Source organism: Mustela nigripes, chromosome 1 (assembly GCF_022355385.1).
Source record: "Mustela nigripes isolate SB6536 chromosome 1, MUSNIG.SB6536, whole genome shotgun sequence".
Taxonomy (NCBI): Eukaryota; Metazoa; Chordata; class Mammalia; order Carnivora; family Mustelidae; genus Mustela; species Mustela nigripes.
The window spans coordinates 69349999-69369865 of NC_081557.1; the positions used below are offsets into that span (position 1 = coordinate 69349999).

Here is a 19867-nt window from a genome sequence, read left to right on the forward strand (position 1 = left end):
GGGAGAAGCAGACACCATGCTAAGCACGGAGCCTGACGCGGGGCTCGATCCCAGGAACCAGGGATGATGACCTGAGCTGAAGTCAGATGCTTAACCGACTGTGCCACCCTGGCACCCCAGTGATACATATTACTGATGAATAGGAAAACTCCGTGGGAAAATGTCAGCAGGTCAGGACCTCATAACACAGCCACTCTCACTACACATTTTTCTTTATAAAATGGGAAAATACACTCTTACTCTGACTTTCTTATGTGGCTGTTATAAAATTTAAATGTGATACCATATATGAAGGTCCTTCAACATGTTAAAGCACTAAACTTTTCCCACCAATATTTCCAGTTCTACCCAAACATAATTTATTAGAGAAGGCTGAAATCACTGGCTCTGTGTGCAAAGAAAACATCTAGTTGGTTTCACTCTGGTCCATGATTCTTCACCTCCCGTCCTCATCACCTCATTTTAATCGGAATATTTGCAAGATGCCTTGCAATCCTAGTGACTTGCCTCTATTTCAACCACATAATTATTTCCAAATAAAAAGACAGAACAGGTATAAAAGCATAGAATACCATAGTATATTAGTATCTCTATCCTCAAATACTTAAATCTACACCCACAAAACAGGATGAGAAATATTTGGTGTTCAAAATACGCTGTGGCTGAAAAGAACTCATTTATTTATTTATTTTGAGGGGCTAAAACTTTTTTTATTAATTATTTTTATTAACATATAATGTATTATTTGACAGGTCTGTGAATTGTCAGGCTTACACAATTCATAGCACGCACCATGTCACATACCATTCCCAATGTCCACAATCCAACCACCCTCTCTATACACTCCCTCCCCACAGCAACCCTCGTTTGTTTTGTGAGATTAAGAATCTCTTATGGTTTGTCTCCCTCCTAATCCAAAGTTGTTTCATTTTTTTCCTTCCCTACCCCCCAAACCCCAAACCCTGCCTCTCAAGTTCCTCATATCAGGGACTTCAAGTGATAATTGTCTTTCTCTGATTGGCTTATTTCACTCAGCATAATACCCACTAGTTCCAACCATGTCCTTCCAAATGGCAAAATTTCATTTCTTTTGATGGCTGCATAGTATTCCATTATACACACGCACACACACACACACACACACACACACGTGTGTGTGTGTATATATCACTTCTTCTTTATCCATTCATCTGTTGATGGACATCGAGGTTCTTTCCATAGTTTGGCTATTGTGGATGTTGCTACCACAAACATTCAGGTGCATGTGCCCCTTTGGATCACTACATTTGTATCTTTACAGTAAATACCCAGTAGTGCGATTGCTGGGTCATAGGGTAGCTCTATTTTCCACTTTTTGAGGAACCTCCATACTGTTTGACAGAGTGGCTCACCAGCTTGCATTCCCACTAACAGTATAGAAGGGTTCCCCTTTCTCTGCATCCTCACCAACTTCTGTTGTCTCCTGCCATTCTGACTAGTGTGAGGTGGTATCTCATTGTGATATTGATTTGTACTTCCCTGATGCCGAGTGATGTGGAGCACTTTTTCTGTGTCTGTTGGCCATCCGGACGTCTTCTTTGCAGAAATGTCTGTTCATGTCTTCTGCCCACTTCTTGATTGGATTCTTTGTTCTTTGGGTGTGATTTTGATAAGTTCTTTATAGATTTTAGATACTAGCCCTTAATCTGATATGCCATTTGCAAATATCTCTCCCATTCTGTCAGCTGTTTTTTGGTTTTGTTGACTGTTTCCTTTGCTGTGCAAAAGCTTTTGATCTTGATGAAGTCCCAATAGTTCATTTTGGCCCTTGCTTCCCTTGCCTCTAGCAATGTTTCTAGGAAGAAGTTGCTGTGGCTAAGGTTGAAGAGGTTGCTGCCTGTGTTCTCCTCAAGGATTTTGATGGATTCCTGTCTCACATTGAGGTTTTTCATCAATTTTGAGTCTATTTTTGTATGTGGTGTAAGGAAATGGTCCAGTTTTATTTTTCTGCATGTGGCTGTCCAATTTTTCCAACACCATTTGTTGAAAAGACTGTCTTTTTTCCATTGGACATTGTTTTCTTACTTTGTCAAAGATTAGTTAACCGTACAGTTGAGGGTCTATTTCTGGGCTCTCTATTCTGTTCCATTGATCTATGTGTCTGTTTTTGTGCATACTGTCTTGATGATGACAGCTTTGTAATAACAGAGCTTAAAGTCTGGAATTGCGATTCCACCAACTTTGGCTTTCTTTTTCAACATTCCTTGCTATTTGGGGTCTTTCCTGGTTCCATAGAACTTTTAGGATTATTTGTTCCATTTCATTGAAAAAAAATTGATGGTATTTTGATAGGGATTGCATTAAATGTGAAGATTACTATAGGTAGCTTAGACATTTTCACAATATTTATTTTTCCAATCCATGAGCATGGAATGTTTTTCCATTTTTTGCATCCTCCTCAATTTCTTTCATGAGTACTTTATAGTTTTCTGAGTACAGATTCTTTGCCTCTTTGGTTAGGTTTATTCCTAGGTATCTTATGGTTTGGGGTGCAACTGCAAATGGGATTGACTCTTTAATTTCTCTGTCTTCTGTCTTGCTGTTGGTATATAGAAATGCAACTAATTTCTGGGCATTGATTTTATATCTTTACACTTTACTGAATTCCTATATGAGTTCTAGCAGTTTTAGAGTGGAGTCTTTTGGGTTTTCCACATAAGGCATCATATCATCTGCAAAGAGTGAGAGTTTGCCTTCTTCTTTGCCAATTCAGATGCCTTTTATTTCTTTTTGTTGTCTGATTGCTGAGGCTAGGACTTCTAGTACTATGTTAAGTAGCAGTGGTGATAGTGGACATCCCTGCCATGTTCCCAAGCTCTCAGTTTTTCTCCATTGAGAATGATATTCGCTGTGGGTGATTCATACATGGCTTTGAGGATATTGAGGTATGTACCCTCTATCCCTACACTTTGAAGAGTTTTGATCAAGAAAGGATGCTGTACTTTGTCAAATGCTTTTACAGCATCTACAGAGAGTATCATATGGTTCTTGTTCTTTCTTTTATTAATGTGTTGTATCACACTGATTGATTTGCGGATGTTGAACCAAACTTGCAGCCCAGGAATAAATCCCATTTGGTCATGATGAATAATCCTTTTAAAGTACTGTTGGATCCTATAGGCTAGTATTTTGATGAGAATTTTTGCATCTGTGTTCATCAAGGATATTGGTCTGTAGTTCTCCTTTTTGATGGGGTCTTTGATTTGGGGATCAAGGTAATGCTGGCATAAAATGAGTTTGGAATTTTCCCCTCCATTTCTATTTCTTGGAACAGTTTCAGGGGAATAGGTATTAATTCTTCTTTAAAGATTTGGTACAATTCCCTTCAGGATCTCTCTGGTCTTGGGCTCTTGTTTCTTAGGAGATTTTTGATAACTGTTTCAATCTCCTTACTGGTTATGGGTCTGTTCAGATTTTCTGTTTCTTCCTGTTCAGTTTCGGTAGTTTATATGTCTCTAGGAATGCATCCATTTCTTCCAGATTGTCAAATTTGCTGGCATAGAGCTGCTCATAATATGTTCTTATAATTGTTTGTATTTCTTTGGTGTTGGTTGTGATCTCTCCTCTTTCATTCATGATTTTATTTATTTGGATCCTTTCTCTTTTCTTTTTGATATGTCTGGCCAGAGGTTTATCAATTTTATCAATTATTTCAGTAAAACAGCTCCTAGTTTCATTGACCTGTTCTACTGTTCTTTTGGTTTCTATATCATTTCTGCTCTGATCTTTATTATTTCTCTTCTCCTGCTGGGTTTAGGCTTTCTTTGCTGTTCTTTCTCTAGCTCCTTTAGGTGTAGGGTTAGGTTGTACACTTGAGACCTTTCTTGTTTCTTGAGAAAGGCTTGTATTGCTATATACTTTCCTCTCAGGCCCACCTTTGCTGTGTCCCACAGATTTTGAACAGTTGTTTTTTCATTTTCATATGTTTCTATGAATTTTTTTGTATTCTTCTTTAATTTCCTGGTTGACCCATTCATTCTTTAGTAGGATGCTCTTTGGCCTTCATGTATTTGAGTTCTTTCCATCTTTCCTCTTGTGACTGAGCTCTAGCTTCAGAGCATTGTGGTCTGAAAATATGCAGCGAATGATCCCAATCTTTTGGTACTGGTTGAGACCTGATTTGTGACCCGGGATGTGCTCTATTCTGGAGAATGTCCCATGTGCACTAGAGAAGAATGTGTGTTCTGTTCCTTTGGGATGGAATGTTCTGAATATATCTGTGATGTCTATCTGGTCCAGTGTGTCATTTAAGGCCTTTATTTCCTTGTTGATCTTTTGCTTGGATGATCTGTCCATTTCAGGGGGGGGAGATTAAAGTCCCTTACTGTTATTGTATTATTATCTATGTGTTTCTTTGATTTCATTATTAATTGATTTATATAGTTGGCTGCTCCCATGTTAGGGGCATAGATATTTAAAATTGTTAGATCTTCTTGTTGGACAGACCCTTTAAATATGATATAGTGTTCTTTCTCATCTTTATTATATTCTTTGGCTTAAAATCTAATTTATCTGATATAAGGATCGCCACCCTAGCTTTCTTTTGATGTCCATTACTATAGTAAATTGTTTTCCACCCCCTGGTCCTGGCTGGATGCTCTTGCTGATCTTCTAGGGGAGGGGCCTGTTGCAGTGAGTACCACATGTCTTTGCCCGAGGCGGAACTCCACTGCCCTGCCCTTGCCAGGGGCGAGGCTAGATAATCTGCTCGGGTTCGCTCTTGGTAGCTTTTGTTCCCTGAATGCTTTCCATATGAGTTCTGGAGGATGGGAATAAAAATGGTGGCCTCCCGGGATGCCTGGGTGGCTCAGTTGGTTAAGCAGCTGCCTTTGGCTCAGGTCATGATCCCAGCGTCCTGGGATCGAGTCCCACATCGAGCTCCTTGCTCTGCAGGGAGCCTGCTTCTCCCTCTGCCTCTGCCTTCCACTCTGCCTGTGCTCGCTCTCTCACTCTCTCTCTCTGACAAATAAATAAATAAAATCTTTAAAAAAAAAAATGGTGGCCTCCCAATCTCCGGCCCAGAGAAGCCAAGAGTATGGTGCCCCACTCCTCCGTACACCCTCAGGGAAAAGCAGACAATCCCTCCCATCTCCCTGGTCTCTGGTCACATTCCAGGCTCACCCTGCTTGCGACTGACCGTTTCTATCTCTGGTGCACAGGCCTGTTTGTGGAGTCTCCAAACTGAGCAGATTCCTGCCACGCGTTCCTGTGCCACTCCTCCTGGAGGAGGAAAGAGGGGTTCTCTCCAGACCTGCCATTTGTGGGGGGTCCCGCCTCAAAGAGCAGTGGTCCGACAGTGCCTTGGATCACAGTTTAAGGTAACCCCATTCTGAAAGCTCACTCCTTGCCTCCGTCTCTGTAGCTGGCTTCCCTGCTCTGATACCGGGAAGCTTTGCCATGCTCAGACACCCCTGGTCTTTCTGTGACCCCACAGGACCTGAGACCACATTTTCCCTGTGAGGTCTCCACCCCTGCTTAGCCTCTGGAGTGATGTCCCCCAGTGGAGCAGACTTCTAAAAGTTCTGATTTTGTGCTCTGCTGCTCCACCACTTTCAAAGAGCCGGCCCCTCTCCCCGCAGTCTATCTTCCCGTTGCTTTGGACTCACTTCTCCGCACGTCCTACCTTCCAGAAAGTGGTCGTTTTTCTGTTCCTAGAATTGATGCTCTTTTTCTCTAATATCTCCTGTTGAATTTGTAGGTGTTCAGAATGGTTTGATAACTATCTAACTCCTGGGAAGTTGAACTCCTGGGACCTGATGTCATTTCAGTCTGCCACTCCTCTGCCATCTTGGCCCCACTCCTTTCCCTTTTTTTTCTTTTTCTTAATAAAATATTCTCCTATCTCCTACCTATCATGCATAAAATCAAGCTTCTTAGAGAAATAATGGGGAAAAACTTAGAAAAATACTACGATAGTCATTGTATCTACAGAAAAATTAAGTATTCATATGACTCACACCACTGAAAACTACAAAACCCACTAACTCCTAACCAACAACAAACCATCAAAAAACAGAACGTCTGTTTCTGACACTGACAGTTTGGGAAATAGTTTGGATTCAAGACTGGCACGGGTACAAAGTTAACAATGTTTCAATGGGTACCTGTTAACAAGGATTATTCCTGGAACATGGGAATTGAACAAGTCAGGGGTAAGAGACACTTTTAATTCAAATTGGTTGCAACAAATTCTAGAAAGATGGCAGTAGAAACTACACAGGACCAGTCACAAAAACAAGCAGAAAGAAAATGCTCTGTAATCAGGCAGCTGTACAACTTTGTGAGCATACTAAAACTGCTGAAATATACACTTAAAAAGAGTGTATTTTTTGGCATGTGTATTAGATTTTTAAAAAACTGACATTTAAAGAAAATTGAGCAACTAGACAGTAAAACCAAAAACAAATAAATCATTTAAAACAGAAATGGGGACAAAGTATTCTGTGAAACCTCAAAACCACCCACAGCCACAAGATCTGAATGTCCTCAGTAAATGCGTGGGAAGAAGCAGAGGAAGTAATGGGTATAAAAGGACAGGAGAAATGGAGAAGCGCAAGAGAGCCTTATACTTTTTGTTCTGCTTTCCATGTTGGCCTTCATCTTCTGGAACTACAGGAAGTCCAACAGGTAAATTTAAGAAGTGTAGCTGAAACCAGGAAGGGTTCTGTCCATTCTAACAGCCCATGAATCTAAGAGATCTACAGTAGATCTAAAAGTGCTGAAGCAGTCTAACCTTCCTGAACTCTCCTAACGGACCAGTCAGGGATCGCTTCTGCTACGTACATCATCAAAATTGAGCAGGACAGAGTCAACAGAGGTGAAGAGATGGTCCAGAGAAGACAAAGAAAAAGAAGTTTCAGATAAGGGATGGGGAGAAGGTATTAGATGGGAGAGAGAGGACAGAGCCAGGAAATTCCAGAAATTAAGACTTCATTTATTTTTTTTAAGATTTTAATTATTTATTTGACAGAGAGAGGGATCACAAGTAGGCAGAGAGGCAGGCAGAGAGAGAGAGGAGGAAGCAGGCTCCCTGCTGAGCAGAGAGCTGGATGTGGGACTCAATCCCAGGACCCTGAGATCATACCTGAGCCGAAGGCAGCGGCTTAACCCACTGAGCCACCCAGGTGCCCCAAGCCTTCATATTTTTTAATGCTACATGCAAACAATAAAAGAGGCAGCTCAGTGAAATTAGCTCTTCTCACTTCTGGGTACACCTAACTTCTGAGCCATGGCTTCTAACTGAACCAACGATCCTGAAGATTCAGAAGATTACTAATTTCATGTAAAAATGAGTAACAGAAAAGGATCAAGGCTAAGTCCCATAGGCACTACCCTAAAAAGAGAATGACCAGCATTCATAATGTATCCACTGAAAAGGCCTCTCAACACTGACATCTCTTTCCAAGCAAGCTAAAGACATTAAAAAATAATAGCAGGCATGAAAAACAAAATAAATTGGAATTAGAAAACTCAGAAATGAAGTGACAGAACTTGGGGAGAAATTAGAAATAAAAGCAAAAAAAATCAGGAAGACTAAAGAAGAAGAAACATAAGAATAAATAATATAGCCGATATCAAGTTAAAAGAATAGAGAAAAGAAAAATATTTAAAGCCAAAATGAAATTAGAAAGACATAAGAAGGAGTCAGGAGAAAGCAACAAATGATGAAAAAAGGCAACGAAGAGCCAACAGGGGAGTCCTGAAGAACAAGTCAGAACAAGGACACAGAATGCTAAGAACTGTGATTAAAGAAAACCGCATGAATTTTTTTTTATTGGAAATTACATATTGAAACAGCACACATGCATACCTAAGAATACAGACCCAGAACACACATCATGAAGACATATTCTGGCAATAACTGTACTTCAAAGGAAAAAAGTCCTCCGAATATCCAAGTAAAAAGAGTAACTTAGAAGGTAAAGAAATTTAGTTTATCACTAGCCTTTGAAGCTTTATGCCAAAAGAAAATAAGCACTGTATTTAAGAAACTCAGAAAAATCACACGTAAGCTAAGGGTTTTATGTCTAGCCAAACTAACTTTCAAACAAGAAGCTCCTATTAGCAAGCAAACACAGAATATTGTTCCCATGAGTCCCTGCTGAAATATTCAGAGGAGAACAACATCAGACAATAAGAAGAATCAGAATAATGTCTAGAAATCATTGACATACGAATTGTGAGTACAAAATAAATAGCTACTTGTGGAAGTCAGAGGTGAATGGGAGAATATGTGTTCAAAAGGGAGAATGTGTTAAGGTCGTTTGTGCTTACAATGTCAATATAATACAATGTATTTTAAAAATGGGGGAGAATGGGGAGAGCAAATGAAAAAAAAATTAACTTTCCAGTAAGTACTGATGATGGGGGTATTAATATTGTTATTCTGAGACTGGTGGGAGAAACCACACAAATAATTATGGAACATACTTATCATCCCCTGAGTCTTTGAGAACTGGGATTGCTGGTGTGGAAGAAAGGAGATATCTATGTAATTTAGAAGAAGTTATGTAAAAACTATTTAACACTGAATTTATATTGAAAGCACCACTATGAACTCCCAAGGTACTTTATCTTTAAAAGTACATAAATATTCCCTAATCCTATTTTCACTGGAAAGACACTGAAACAGTACCAATCCAGGAACAAATATCCTCAGCACCCCATATGATGGTTTGCAACACCATTTGGTAGTAACAGGAATGAGAAGTTCTTGGAGAAATAGCTGTTTTGAGTCTGGGGCTAGGCAATGTGCAAGACTTCCTGACAAGTCTAGTATATCTCCCTACACCAGATAGCGAACATTACTAGAGTTATGTAAAAAAAAAACTCAGGAAATAACTTGAAAAGCCTCTCTCTGACCAAAGATGAGAAATTTTAACTTTAAAAAAATATTATCTGCAATGGATTAAAAAATGTTGAATATGTTTTTTAAATACACACACTTATAATGGTACTTTAAAAAATTAGTCACCTTCCTGGGATGACAGGAAATAAGCTCATCCCTGGGAAAATGGATCTAAATTGCTGGTTAATCAAAATATAGTTAAAAGAAAGTGTTTCTTTATAGAAAGAGCTCAACCAATAGCTGAAAGAGAAATCATTTTAATTCTTGACATGTATCATGACTGCAAGAGGATTTGTCATATTCATATTGATTAAGTTATTAAAAACGTCCTGAGAGTTCAGGTTACAAACAAGGATATACACTTTTGCAAATTAAGGGGGGGGCGGATGTGGAGATTGGGTAAAGGTGGTCAAAAGGTACAAACTTCCACTTAAAAGATAAGTTCTGATGATTATGGTTAGCCATACTATGCTGCATATTTGAAAGTTACTAAGGAAACAGATCTTACAAATTCTCAGCACAAGGGAAAAAAAATTTGTAATTATATGAGGTAATGGATGTTAACTAAACTTATTGCAGTGATCATTTCATAATACATACACATATCAAATCATATTGTACACCTTAAACTTGTGAAATGTTTTACATCAATTATATCTCAATAAAACCAGAGGGACAGACACCAGGCTGGCAAATTGAATGAACTTTCCTGAAGAATATTGACCATATGTAACAAAACTCTTAAAAACACATATTTTAAATTTTAGTACAGTCACTGTATATCTAGGGTACTCTTTTAAGGAAATAAAGATGCCAACAAAAGATATTTATTTCAGTGATATTTAAAATACTAAACACTTAAACACTCAATATGAGAAAAATGACTAAATGAATAATGACACAGCTGTAACAACTACTATTAAAGTATTTTTCATGAATATTGTACTAGAAGAAATAATTCCTATAGTATTAAGAGAAAAACAAAGAAACAAAATTATCAACATATAAGTGTGCCCAAAAAATAATGAAGAAAATATAGCAAAATATGGATATGGATAGATTTTTATTTCCTTTCTTTTTCTATGCCTGCTGAGTTTTCCTATCCTGTCTAGTATATCTTGTAACCAGCAAAACATGCCAATAAACAAATTATATCAGTCTTTAAAAAAAGAGGGGATTTCCATATTAAAGTAAGTATCAGAATATTTTAAAAAATAAGATAAAAAATGTAAGACTTTGCCGTACCACCATTTTTGCATTACATTTCTATTTCCTTCTCCTCTTATGCTAGAAAACATACTAAGTCTCTCTCCTGCTAATTCAGAGAAAAGTTCTAGAAGGGGAACAAGTAATTACTAGAAAAATACATGCTAGTCCCATGCTGCAAGCTTCACATAGACATTATCTCATTTCTCCTTTTGAGGAAACATTTACAGTTTAATAGAGAATGCCTGTAACTCACAATGCCCTCAAAAACACTAACTAGGATGGAAATAATCAGGCACAGGCACCATTATTTAATTAAAAGGATGATCATCCCAGCATTGTTTATAAAAGCAAAAAAAAAAAAAAGAAAGAAAGAAAGAACCTAAATATCCAGTAACAGTTGATATTATTAGTTATTGCACCATTAAAATAATGTTTTGGATAAATGTTTATTGGTGCAGAAAAGTACAGTGTCAATGTTTTATTTATTTATTTATTTATTTATTTTTTAGGACTTTTAAAATTCATTTTATTTGACAGAGAGAGAGAGAGAACAAGTAGGCAGAGAGGTAGGCAGAGAGAGAGGAGGAAGCAGACTCCCTGCTGAGCAGAGAGCCCAACGAGGGGCTCAATCCCAGGATCCTGGGACCATGACCTAGGCTGAAGGCAGAGGCTTTAATCTGCTGAGCCACCCAGGCTCCCCCAATTCAATGTTTTAACAAGGAAATTACAATTGTCCCACTGCTTCAAATATTTGTGTGCATGCAAATACTCATAGAAGGTCTGGAAGAACAACCAAAGTTTCATGGTTTAAAGGATTTAGAGTGTTTTAAAATATGTTCTTTTTTTTGCTTATCTGCATTAGCTGATTCTATAAAATAGATACATTGCTTCCTGGGGGTTAAAGGGTAACTTACTAAAGCTAAATTACATCCCTTCTCTTCCCTCTATGGTAGATTTTGTCAACTGGACAAAAATGTTTATTTCCACAATGTAAATATTTGTTCTACAGCAGAAAGCAGGGCTACTGCTCCAGCTAACTGCAAATCCTCAGGGTGAATAAGTTGATTAGTGGAGGGCAGTGAGAAGAGGGCCCCACCGGTCACTGAGAACACTGCTTTCCAATTCCTACAGCCAAGCTGTGCAGACTTCAGTCAGTCATAAACTCAGTTAGCTGTCAAGTATGGAGAAGGGAGAAGAAAACTAGTAATTGCTGAATATTCATTATGTACGTGAGCACGGGATTATGCACTACATTTTATTAGGTGTGTTTTGTCGGCAAAACAACATTGCTAGCTATTATTATTCCCATTTCACAAATGAGCAAATTAAGGTCTAAGACGATTAAGTAGCCCATCCCCCCATATGCCACTTCACTTTGGCCCCAACAAAGCCAGCTGGTACATGTGTGTAGCCCACAGAGAGGACACTCACTGAGGGCCCAGCTCTGGTGGCCAAGGGGGATTGTGTTTCTGGGCCCTGAGGGTCTGAAATAATTGGAGATGCTGCTCTGGGCAGACTACCAGCCTTGAGGCATTGTACAGTCAGTAGACTTCAATACATCTCAGTCTTTCCACTGAAAAGCTTACCTTCTAGATCTGTAGCTTCAGCCTGAGGCATAGCCTTCATATTTGTAACACATCTAGGGTCTATGGAAATGCTCTCAGAAAACATAAGCTGAGGGGATACTATTTACCTATGAGCTCTCACTATGCCCTGCTACAGCTCACCAGTACCTCCAGAAAAAAAGCCCAAATACTTGTCCAAAGCCTCAAATTTTGCAATTTTCACTAAAGGGACACCTCCAGATCACTTGGTCTGGAGGCCATCAAGATCTGTAACTGCAGTCCCATAGGACTGTATATATTTGCCTATCTTAAATGCTCCTGCCTGAGGGTCATATTCCAATCAGGCTGAAACTAGGAGATGACTAAGATCCCTCCCCCTGGAACACTTAAGGTTTTGCTTGGTACACCCTCAACAGCTGGGACCCATCAAAAAAACAACAGGCTGCTTAAACAATCACCAAGATTTGGAAAACAACCAAAAACTAGGCCAAGGTAAAATGATAAGGCTTATCTCCCAAACAGTGCCACTCCTGCAAGACCAGGAGACATAGCTATTATTTCACCTAAAACACAGGAACAGAGGCTCGAGCAAAATGAGGCAAAAGATAAATATGTTCCACATGAAAAAATAAACTAAAACAACAGAAAAAAAATTTAATAAAATGGAGGTGAATAATTCACCAGATAAAGAATTCAAAGTAGGGGTGCCTAGGTGGCTCAGGGGGGTAAAGCCTCTGCCTTCGGCTCAGGTCATGATCCCAGGGTCCTGGAATCGAGTCCTGCATGGGGCTCTCTGCACAGCAGGGAGCCTGCTTCCCCCCAACTCTCTGCCTGCCTCTCTGCCTACTTGTGATCTCTGTCTGTCAAATAAATAAATAAAATTTAAAAAAAAAAAAAGAATTCAAAGTAATGGTCATTAAAGGTGCTCACCAAACTTGAAGAATGTATGAACACAGTAAGAACTACCACAAAGATACAGAAAATTTTTTAAAAGTACCAAACAGAAGTCACAGAACTGAAGAATACAATAATTAAACTGAAAAATGCAAGAGAAGTTCAACAGCAGAGCAGATGAAACAGAAGACAGAAAGGGGCAGAAAACTTACTTGAATAAATAATGACTAAAACTTCCCTAGAAAAAGAAATAGACATTTCAGTCCAGGAAGTCCAGAGAGTTGCAAATAAGATAAACCCAAAAGAGCCATACCAAGTCACATTATAATTTAAATGTCAAAAGTTAAGGATAAGGAGAGAATCTTAAAAACAGCAAGAGAAAATCAACTTGTTACATACAAAGAAACCTCTATAAGACAATCAGCAGTATTTTTAGAAGAAACTGTGTAGGCCAAAGAGTGGCATGATATATTCGAAGTACTGAAAGGAAACACTTCCTACCAAGAATATTCTTTCTGGAAAGGTTATCATTCAGAATTGAGAAGAGATTAAGAGCTTTCCAGACAAACAAAAGCTAAAAGAGTTTATCAGACTTAGAAAAATGTTAAAGGGACTTCTTTAAGCAGAAAAGAAAGGGCACTAATTAATAACAAAAAAATATGAAAGTAAAAATTTCACTTGTAGAAACAAATCTATAGTAAACATAGTATATTAATAACTTATATAGTATGAAGGTTGGAAAAATAGTGAAAATAACTATAACCACAATAAACAGTTAAAGGCTACACAAAATAAAAAGTTGTAAATGTGACATCAAAAACACAAAATATGTCGGAGGGAGTAAAAGTGTAGACTTTTAAAATACATTCAAACAAATGCTATCCTCTTAACATAGACTTTTACATATAAAGGCAGTAATATATGAGCCTCGTGGTAACCACAAAGCAAAAACATAGTACTGAATAACCCATGGGTCAACAAAGAAATCAAAGAAGAAATGTAAAATAACTTGAGGACAAATGAAATGGAAATAAAACACACTATAATCTATAAGAAGCAGCAAAAACATCTTTTAAGAGGCAAATTTCTAGCAATACAGGCCTACCTGAAGAAACAAGAAAATATTAAATAAACAATCTCATTCTACACCTAAATAAAATAACCCTGTAAATTAGTATAAAGAAGAAACTAATAAAGATCAGAGTGGAAATAAATGAAACAGAGACTAAAAACATAAAATAGAAAAGATCAATGAAACTAAACCAAATTAATAAAATCAATAAACCTTTAGACAGACACACTAAGAAAAATAGAGGGAGGGCTCAAATAAATAAAATCAGAAGTACAAGAGAATAAGTCCCAACTGATACTGAAGAAATAAATACAAAGGATCATAAGAGACTACTATGAACTATATGGCAATAAACTGGACAACCTAGGGGGAAAAATGGATAAATTCCTAGAAACACAGAATCTTCTAAGACTGAATCAGGAAGAAAACAGAAAATCTGGATAGATGGATTACAAGTAAGGAATTTATATCAGTAATCAAAACCTCCCAACAAACAAAAGTCCAGGACCGGACAGCTTCACCAGTGAATTCTACCAAATATTCAAAGAAGATTTAATAGCTATCCTTTTCAAACACCTACAAAACTGAAGAGGCAGGAACAATACCATACTCATTTTATGAGACCAGCACTACCCTGACACCAAAAACAGATGACCAAAAAAAAAAAAAACAAAAACAAAAACAAAATTACAGGCCAATATCCCTAATGAACATAGATGTGAAAATCTTCAACAGAATATTACCACATTTGACAATACATTAAAAGGATCATACACCATGATCAAGTAGGATTTCTTCCAGGGATGTAAGGATGGTTAACATCTACAGAACAATGAATGTGACACGTTAACAAATTGAAGAATAAAATTTATTTTTTTTAAATAGGCAGAGGATTTGAATAGACATTTTTCCAAAGAAGACAACGGATGGCCAACAAGCACACAAAAAGATGCTCAACATCACTAATCATGAGGAATTGCAAATTATAACCACAATGAGATATAACCTTGTATCTGACAAAATGGCTATTATCACAACAATAAACATGATGGAAAAGAGCATGAAGTTTCCTCAAAAGCTTAAAAATGAACCACTAGATTAAGCCGCTGCCTTCGGCTCAGGTCATGATCTCGGTATCCTGGGATCAAGACCCGCATCGGGCTCTCTGCTCAGCAGGGAGCCTGCTTCCCCCTCTCTGCCTGACTCTCTGACTACTTGCGATCTCTCTCTGTCAAATAAATAAATAAAACCTTAAAAAAAAAAAAATGAACCACTAGTCACTTATTGAAAGAAAACAACACTAATCCAAAAAGATCTGTGCACTCCATGTTCACTGCAGCATTGTTTACAATAGTCAAGCTACGGAAAGAATCTATGTGTCCATCAGTGGATGAACATATAAAGATGTGCTGCGTATGTGTGTATACTACTCGCCATCAAAAGAAATGAAATCTTGCCATTTATAACAATACAGATGGGTCTCAAGAGTATCATGTTAAGTGAAATAAGTAAGACAGAGAAAGACAAATACAGACTCATTTCACTTATATTTGGAATCTAAAAAACAAAACAAATGAACAAACAAGACTCAGAGATTCAGAGAACAGACTGGTGGTCACAGGATGGAGGGTTTATCTGGGAACAAAATCGATGGAGATAAGGAGGCACACCTTTCCAGTTATCAAATAAATGTCATGAGAAGGCAACACACTAGATGGGGACTACAGTCAGTAATACCGTTATCATGAATTTGAAAGCTGCTAAGAAGGTAAATCTTAAAAGTGTTCATTATATGGAGAATATGTTGTAAATTCTGTATGGGGACAGATGATAAACACACTTAATGTGATCATTTCACAATCTATACAAATACTGAAATATGTTATAAACCAATAATTAGTATAATGTTGTATCTCAATTGTACTTCAACAAAAAGTGGACAAATAAAAAATTAAAAGATTAAGTAACTAACTAGGGGCACCTGGGTGACTCAGCTGGTTAAGTGGTCAACTCTTGATTTTGGCTCAGGTCATGATCTCAGGAACGTGAGATCGCACTCAGTGGGGCATCTGCTAGAGATTCTCTCTCTGTCCCTCCTCCTGCTCGCTTTCACTCTCTAAAATAAATAAATAAATCTTTAAAAAAGAGAGAGAGATTAAGTAACTGACTCAAAGTCATACCATAAGTAGGACAGCCAGTATTAGAATCTACATCTCTATCACTGGAGAGCCTGAACCCTTTCTACTACGCATTGTGGCCCCCACCAAACTCAGCCGACACACGAACCTGTAACTGTGATCTTAATTACTGAAAGACAATCTCACCTTATTGGCAACAGCATTGACACTTGGCCGGGCATCAAATATAAAGATTTTATGAGACTGGGCATTGGAGTCCATGATAGCTTGAAGGTATTTTTCATCTTCTTTGCTTCTCTTTCCACTCACTCCTACCATGGGCTGGCTACACCGAGTGATAGTGGCTTGACTTTCAGGATGAATCCATGATAAAACCTTAATGGGGGAAAAAATAGTGACATACTCCTTATATATTTCTGTTTATAATTCCTCTCCAAAACATTACTCTACAAAATACTGCTTTCTGATTGGTTCCAAAGCCTAGACACCAAAGTCCATTCTAGGCTGCTATAAAAATCATCACCTTTCTTTCAAGACAACTCTGGCATATGGAAAATTTGGTCTAATCCTTTAATGAGGTATTGATTTATTGGAGTCATGATTATTCAGAAGTCTCTAGAATCAAAATACATTAAAAGGGGGTTAAGTAAACCCCTTAAAGTTTTATTACTAAAGCAAAAGACTGTCCAACTATAAAGTCTTTAGAAGCTATGACTTTTGTACCTAAAATTGAGCTGATCTTTCTAAAACACAGTAATTCATCAAAATTTGTAAAGTTTTCTTCTTTCTAGGATTTAAAGGAAAAGAGCATTTATTGCCATGATTAAATAATACATAATAAAATAAAGAAATAGTGAATAATACAGAGTCAACTTTGTTTTCAAGTTAAGAGTCACAATTCTGTGAAGTTCTCTCCTACCAATGGCAGACTCTCCAGAAACTTCCTTAATCTAAGTCTTTCCTCCAGTTTTAATTTTACTAAATAACTCATTCTCTCAAATCCCCATAAAAGACATGTTGCTGTAGCTATTTTTATTCTGCAACATTTCCCCATTCATTAACCTCAGCGTTACATACAGTACAAAAGCATTTGCAAAGTCGCATCAAAGCTTCACACTTACTGGGATACGGCCCCTTGACCTGAAGGATGCCACTCTTTTCAATTCTTCATCAGGAATATTTGCTGGCACAACCAAGAGGGCAGGGTATGTATCACAAAGTTCATAGCGTTCATTTATCTTTGTTATTCTCCAGCTTTCATTCGGGATTCCCTACATGGGAAATAGAACACAAGGCAAATTACTACCTAAAATATTAAAACCTACTGAAAGAAAGCCATCTTATTTAAACCCCTCTTATCTCCACTACCCATTTCTTAAGTTGCTGGAATAGTTACTGTCTACCTGTAGTGACCAGGCTTTTAGGATGAGCTATTTTAATGTAGGGATCTGTGTTCATTTTGATGCTAAATATATAGAAAGATTTCTTAAATCACTAAATACTGAGAGACTGCTGGGTCTGTGCTAAACATATGCAATAGGAAGGAAGGACACAGTAAGACTGAGAATGTTCTCTGTCTTAAAAACAAAAAGTCTCACTGTAGTTGATTGGATGGTTGATTTTGCTGCCATTCGTCTACATAAAGAAATTTCAGGGAGCAGGTACTCAGTATCCGGCAGAACACCAGACATATATTTATCATTCAACTAACTAAAGTGAATTTTTCCCTTTAAATTATAGTACTAATGGGAATGTTGCTAATCTAACACATATTTGAAAAGTAAGGGAGTAACAGAAGCCAAGAGACAAGAAATACTTCAACTTTTTAAAAATACATCAATTATTAAACTCTCATTTGATCTTCAGTATTAGCTATAACTAGTCTACTACTTCACATAAATGGTATGTGAAGTAGTAGATATGTAAAGAAGTAGATACTTAAAATTTTTCCATCTTTCATTCTACAGAAAATAAAGCCATGAAATTAACTGGAACTAAGAAAATATATATATTTAAAATTGCATAGCCTCCAACAACTCATAAAATCAATCAGAAAAAGAACTGAAAGAAACCAAACTGGTAGTTAAAGAAAAAAATTATTGAGCACCTATTAGGCACCAGTACATGTCAGCAGCCTTTACACACACCCACATGCACATATTATTGTACCCAGGTTTTGTTAACTACATTTGATAGATGAAGAAACAAAGGAGGTAATAAAGAACTCCATGTACATTGCACATCTATCCTTTTTATTTAAAAGTACATTGTTCCTGGAAAAAAAAAAAGAAAGAAAAGGTTGTTATAAAAATCTGAAATGAAAGGGAAGAATGTACTCTTCTTTAAAAGGTATTTCTCAAGTGCCCGCCAGTCACCCAAGAGGGTATTAACATTAAGGAAAGAGAGAAAATTCCCTCCTGGTAATCATAGGGTAAATAGAGTTTCCATGAATTCCGAGCCATGGTCTGGTTCTTTATTGGTGCCTTATACTCTATACCCTATTTAATTAGCCTTGTCCCAACCTGCTTCATATGATATACATAACCCCCTCCCTCTTGCTTTCCTCAACTTTTTTATACAGCAAACAACTGTTTAGGTAAGATCCTTATTTATTTTTAGAAATAAAAGAAAGACTGGATTAAAGGCTTAAAAATATATTTCCATGCAATAGCAAAAAAGTAGAGTGAACTGGCAAATTTATAAAGCTGATACTCAAGCAAAAACCTCAGATACCATCTTTAATTCATCCCTTTGCCTAACCCCCTTACATCCTATCAGTGACCAACTTCTATGATTTTTGTCCATCTAAAAGTGCCAAAAGAAAACTCTGCTCACTATCATCCACCCTCAATGCAACTTGCCTAATTCAAGCCATTACCAAATCTCTCCTGTCCCTCTGCAATCCATTCTCCATGCTGTCTCTATAATACTCGCTTAAGAAGCAAATTATCATGCCGTTCCTCTAAGAACTATCAGTGGTTACCTAGTCCTTTTCACATGAAGCATAACTCCTTCATGAGGAGTGATGTCACCAAAATGACAACATAGGTGTTTCTGACTTTGTTTCCCCTCACAAGCACAACTGACAACTATTCCAGAACAAGACAGCACTGAGTGAATCCTCGAACATGGGACTGAAGCAGCTCCTGCACTTCAGAGACCCAGAAAGACTGCATTAGAAGGGTAATATCCCTCCCCTCCAGGCCAGCCCAGCACCACACAGAGAGGTGTTCCCTAAGCCAAGGGAGACAACCAGCTCCTCACCAGCACTCTGGGTCACCTTGTTGGAGCCACTACACTGATCTTGCCGCCCAGGAACAGCAGGGGAATCTGTGGGGCTCAAACACTAGGAATCTGACTGTGATGGAGAAGTGGGGAAGGGCTTATAGAACCAGCACATGGATCTTGACAAACTGATTGATACATCCTGGGGTGAAGGAGGAACCTGTATGGGTGGTTTTGCTCACCGCAGACCAGAGTCAGGGACGCACACACTCTGACCAGGGAACTCAGGAGGGTCCAGAACTCCCTAATTTGGACCCTCAAATGAGGAGTTTTGCCAGCCCTAGAGTTCAGTGTGTGCACCCCCAAGCCAGAAGCTAAATCATTGCCCCTCACACTGCAAAGTGTCTTACCACCCCATCTGACCATAAGGACTGGCAAAAACTGGAAGCAGTGTGGACTGGCAGCACTCAAGCAGGGAGACAGGAGAGAAGAGCTGACTGTCCCTGGAGCAAAGCAATCCTAGGAATGCAGTGTTCCCAAACAGGGGAATTAATTCTTAGCTGGGGCTGAGGGTAGTTCCAGGCCCTTCCCAACCGCTGAGCCGGCTTGCGAAATGGAGAATAACTAGGGAGGCCCTGCCCCTCTCACCAAGGCAAGGAAGCTAAAACACAGACCAACCAGTTGTAGATGGAGTGTGTCTTCTAGCCCCATCTGACCAGAAATGGCTGGCAACAACTCATGGTAGCACTGTACTCCAATGGTACTCAGGCCAAGAAGTGGACAGATAGCCAAGACTTTACAGAACAAAGCTAGTGGCTCTGTTTGGTCGGGAACTTGAGATCTAAATCATCTTGAGTCAATACAGCAAAGAGTTTTA

General features: G+C 38.2%; 1 protein-coding gene across 2 annotated transcripts in view; it reads right to left on the minus strand.

The window, feature by feature from the left end:
• Positions 1 to 19867, minus strand: part of MTMR2 (myotubularin related protein 2) — a 123552-nt gene that overhangs the window by 16509 nt on the left and 87176 nt on the right. For both annotated transcript variants that reach the window (XM_059413188.1, XM_059413194.1), the window contains 2 exons: positions 16887 to 17036; positions 15952 to 16140 (listed from right to left, as the gene is read on the minus strand). In XM_059413188.1, the coding sequence (XP_059269171.1) occupies positions 15952 to 16140; positions 16887 to 17036 (339 nt within the window). The remainder of the gene's footprint in view (positions 1 to 15951; positions 16141 to 16886; positions 17037 to 19867) is intronic.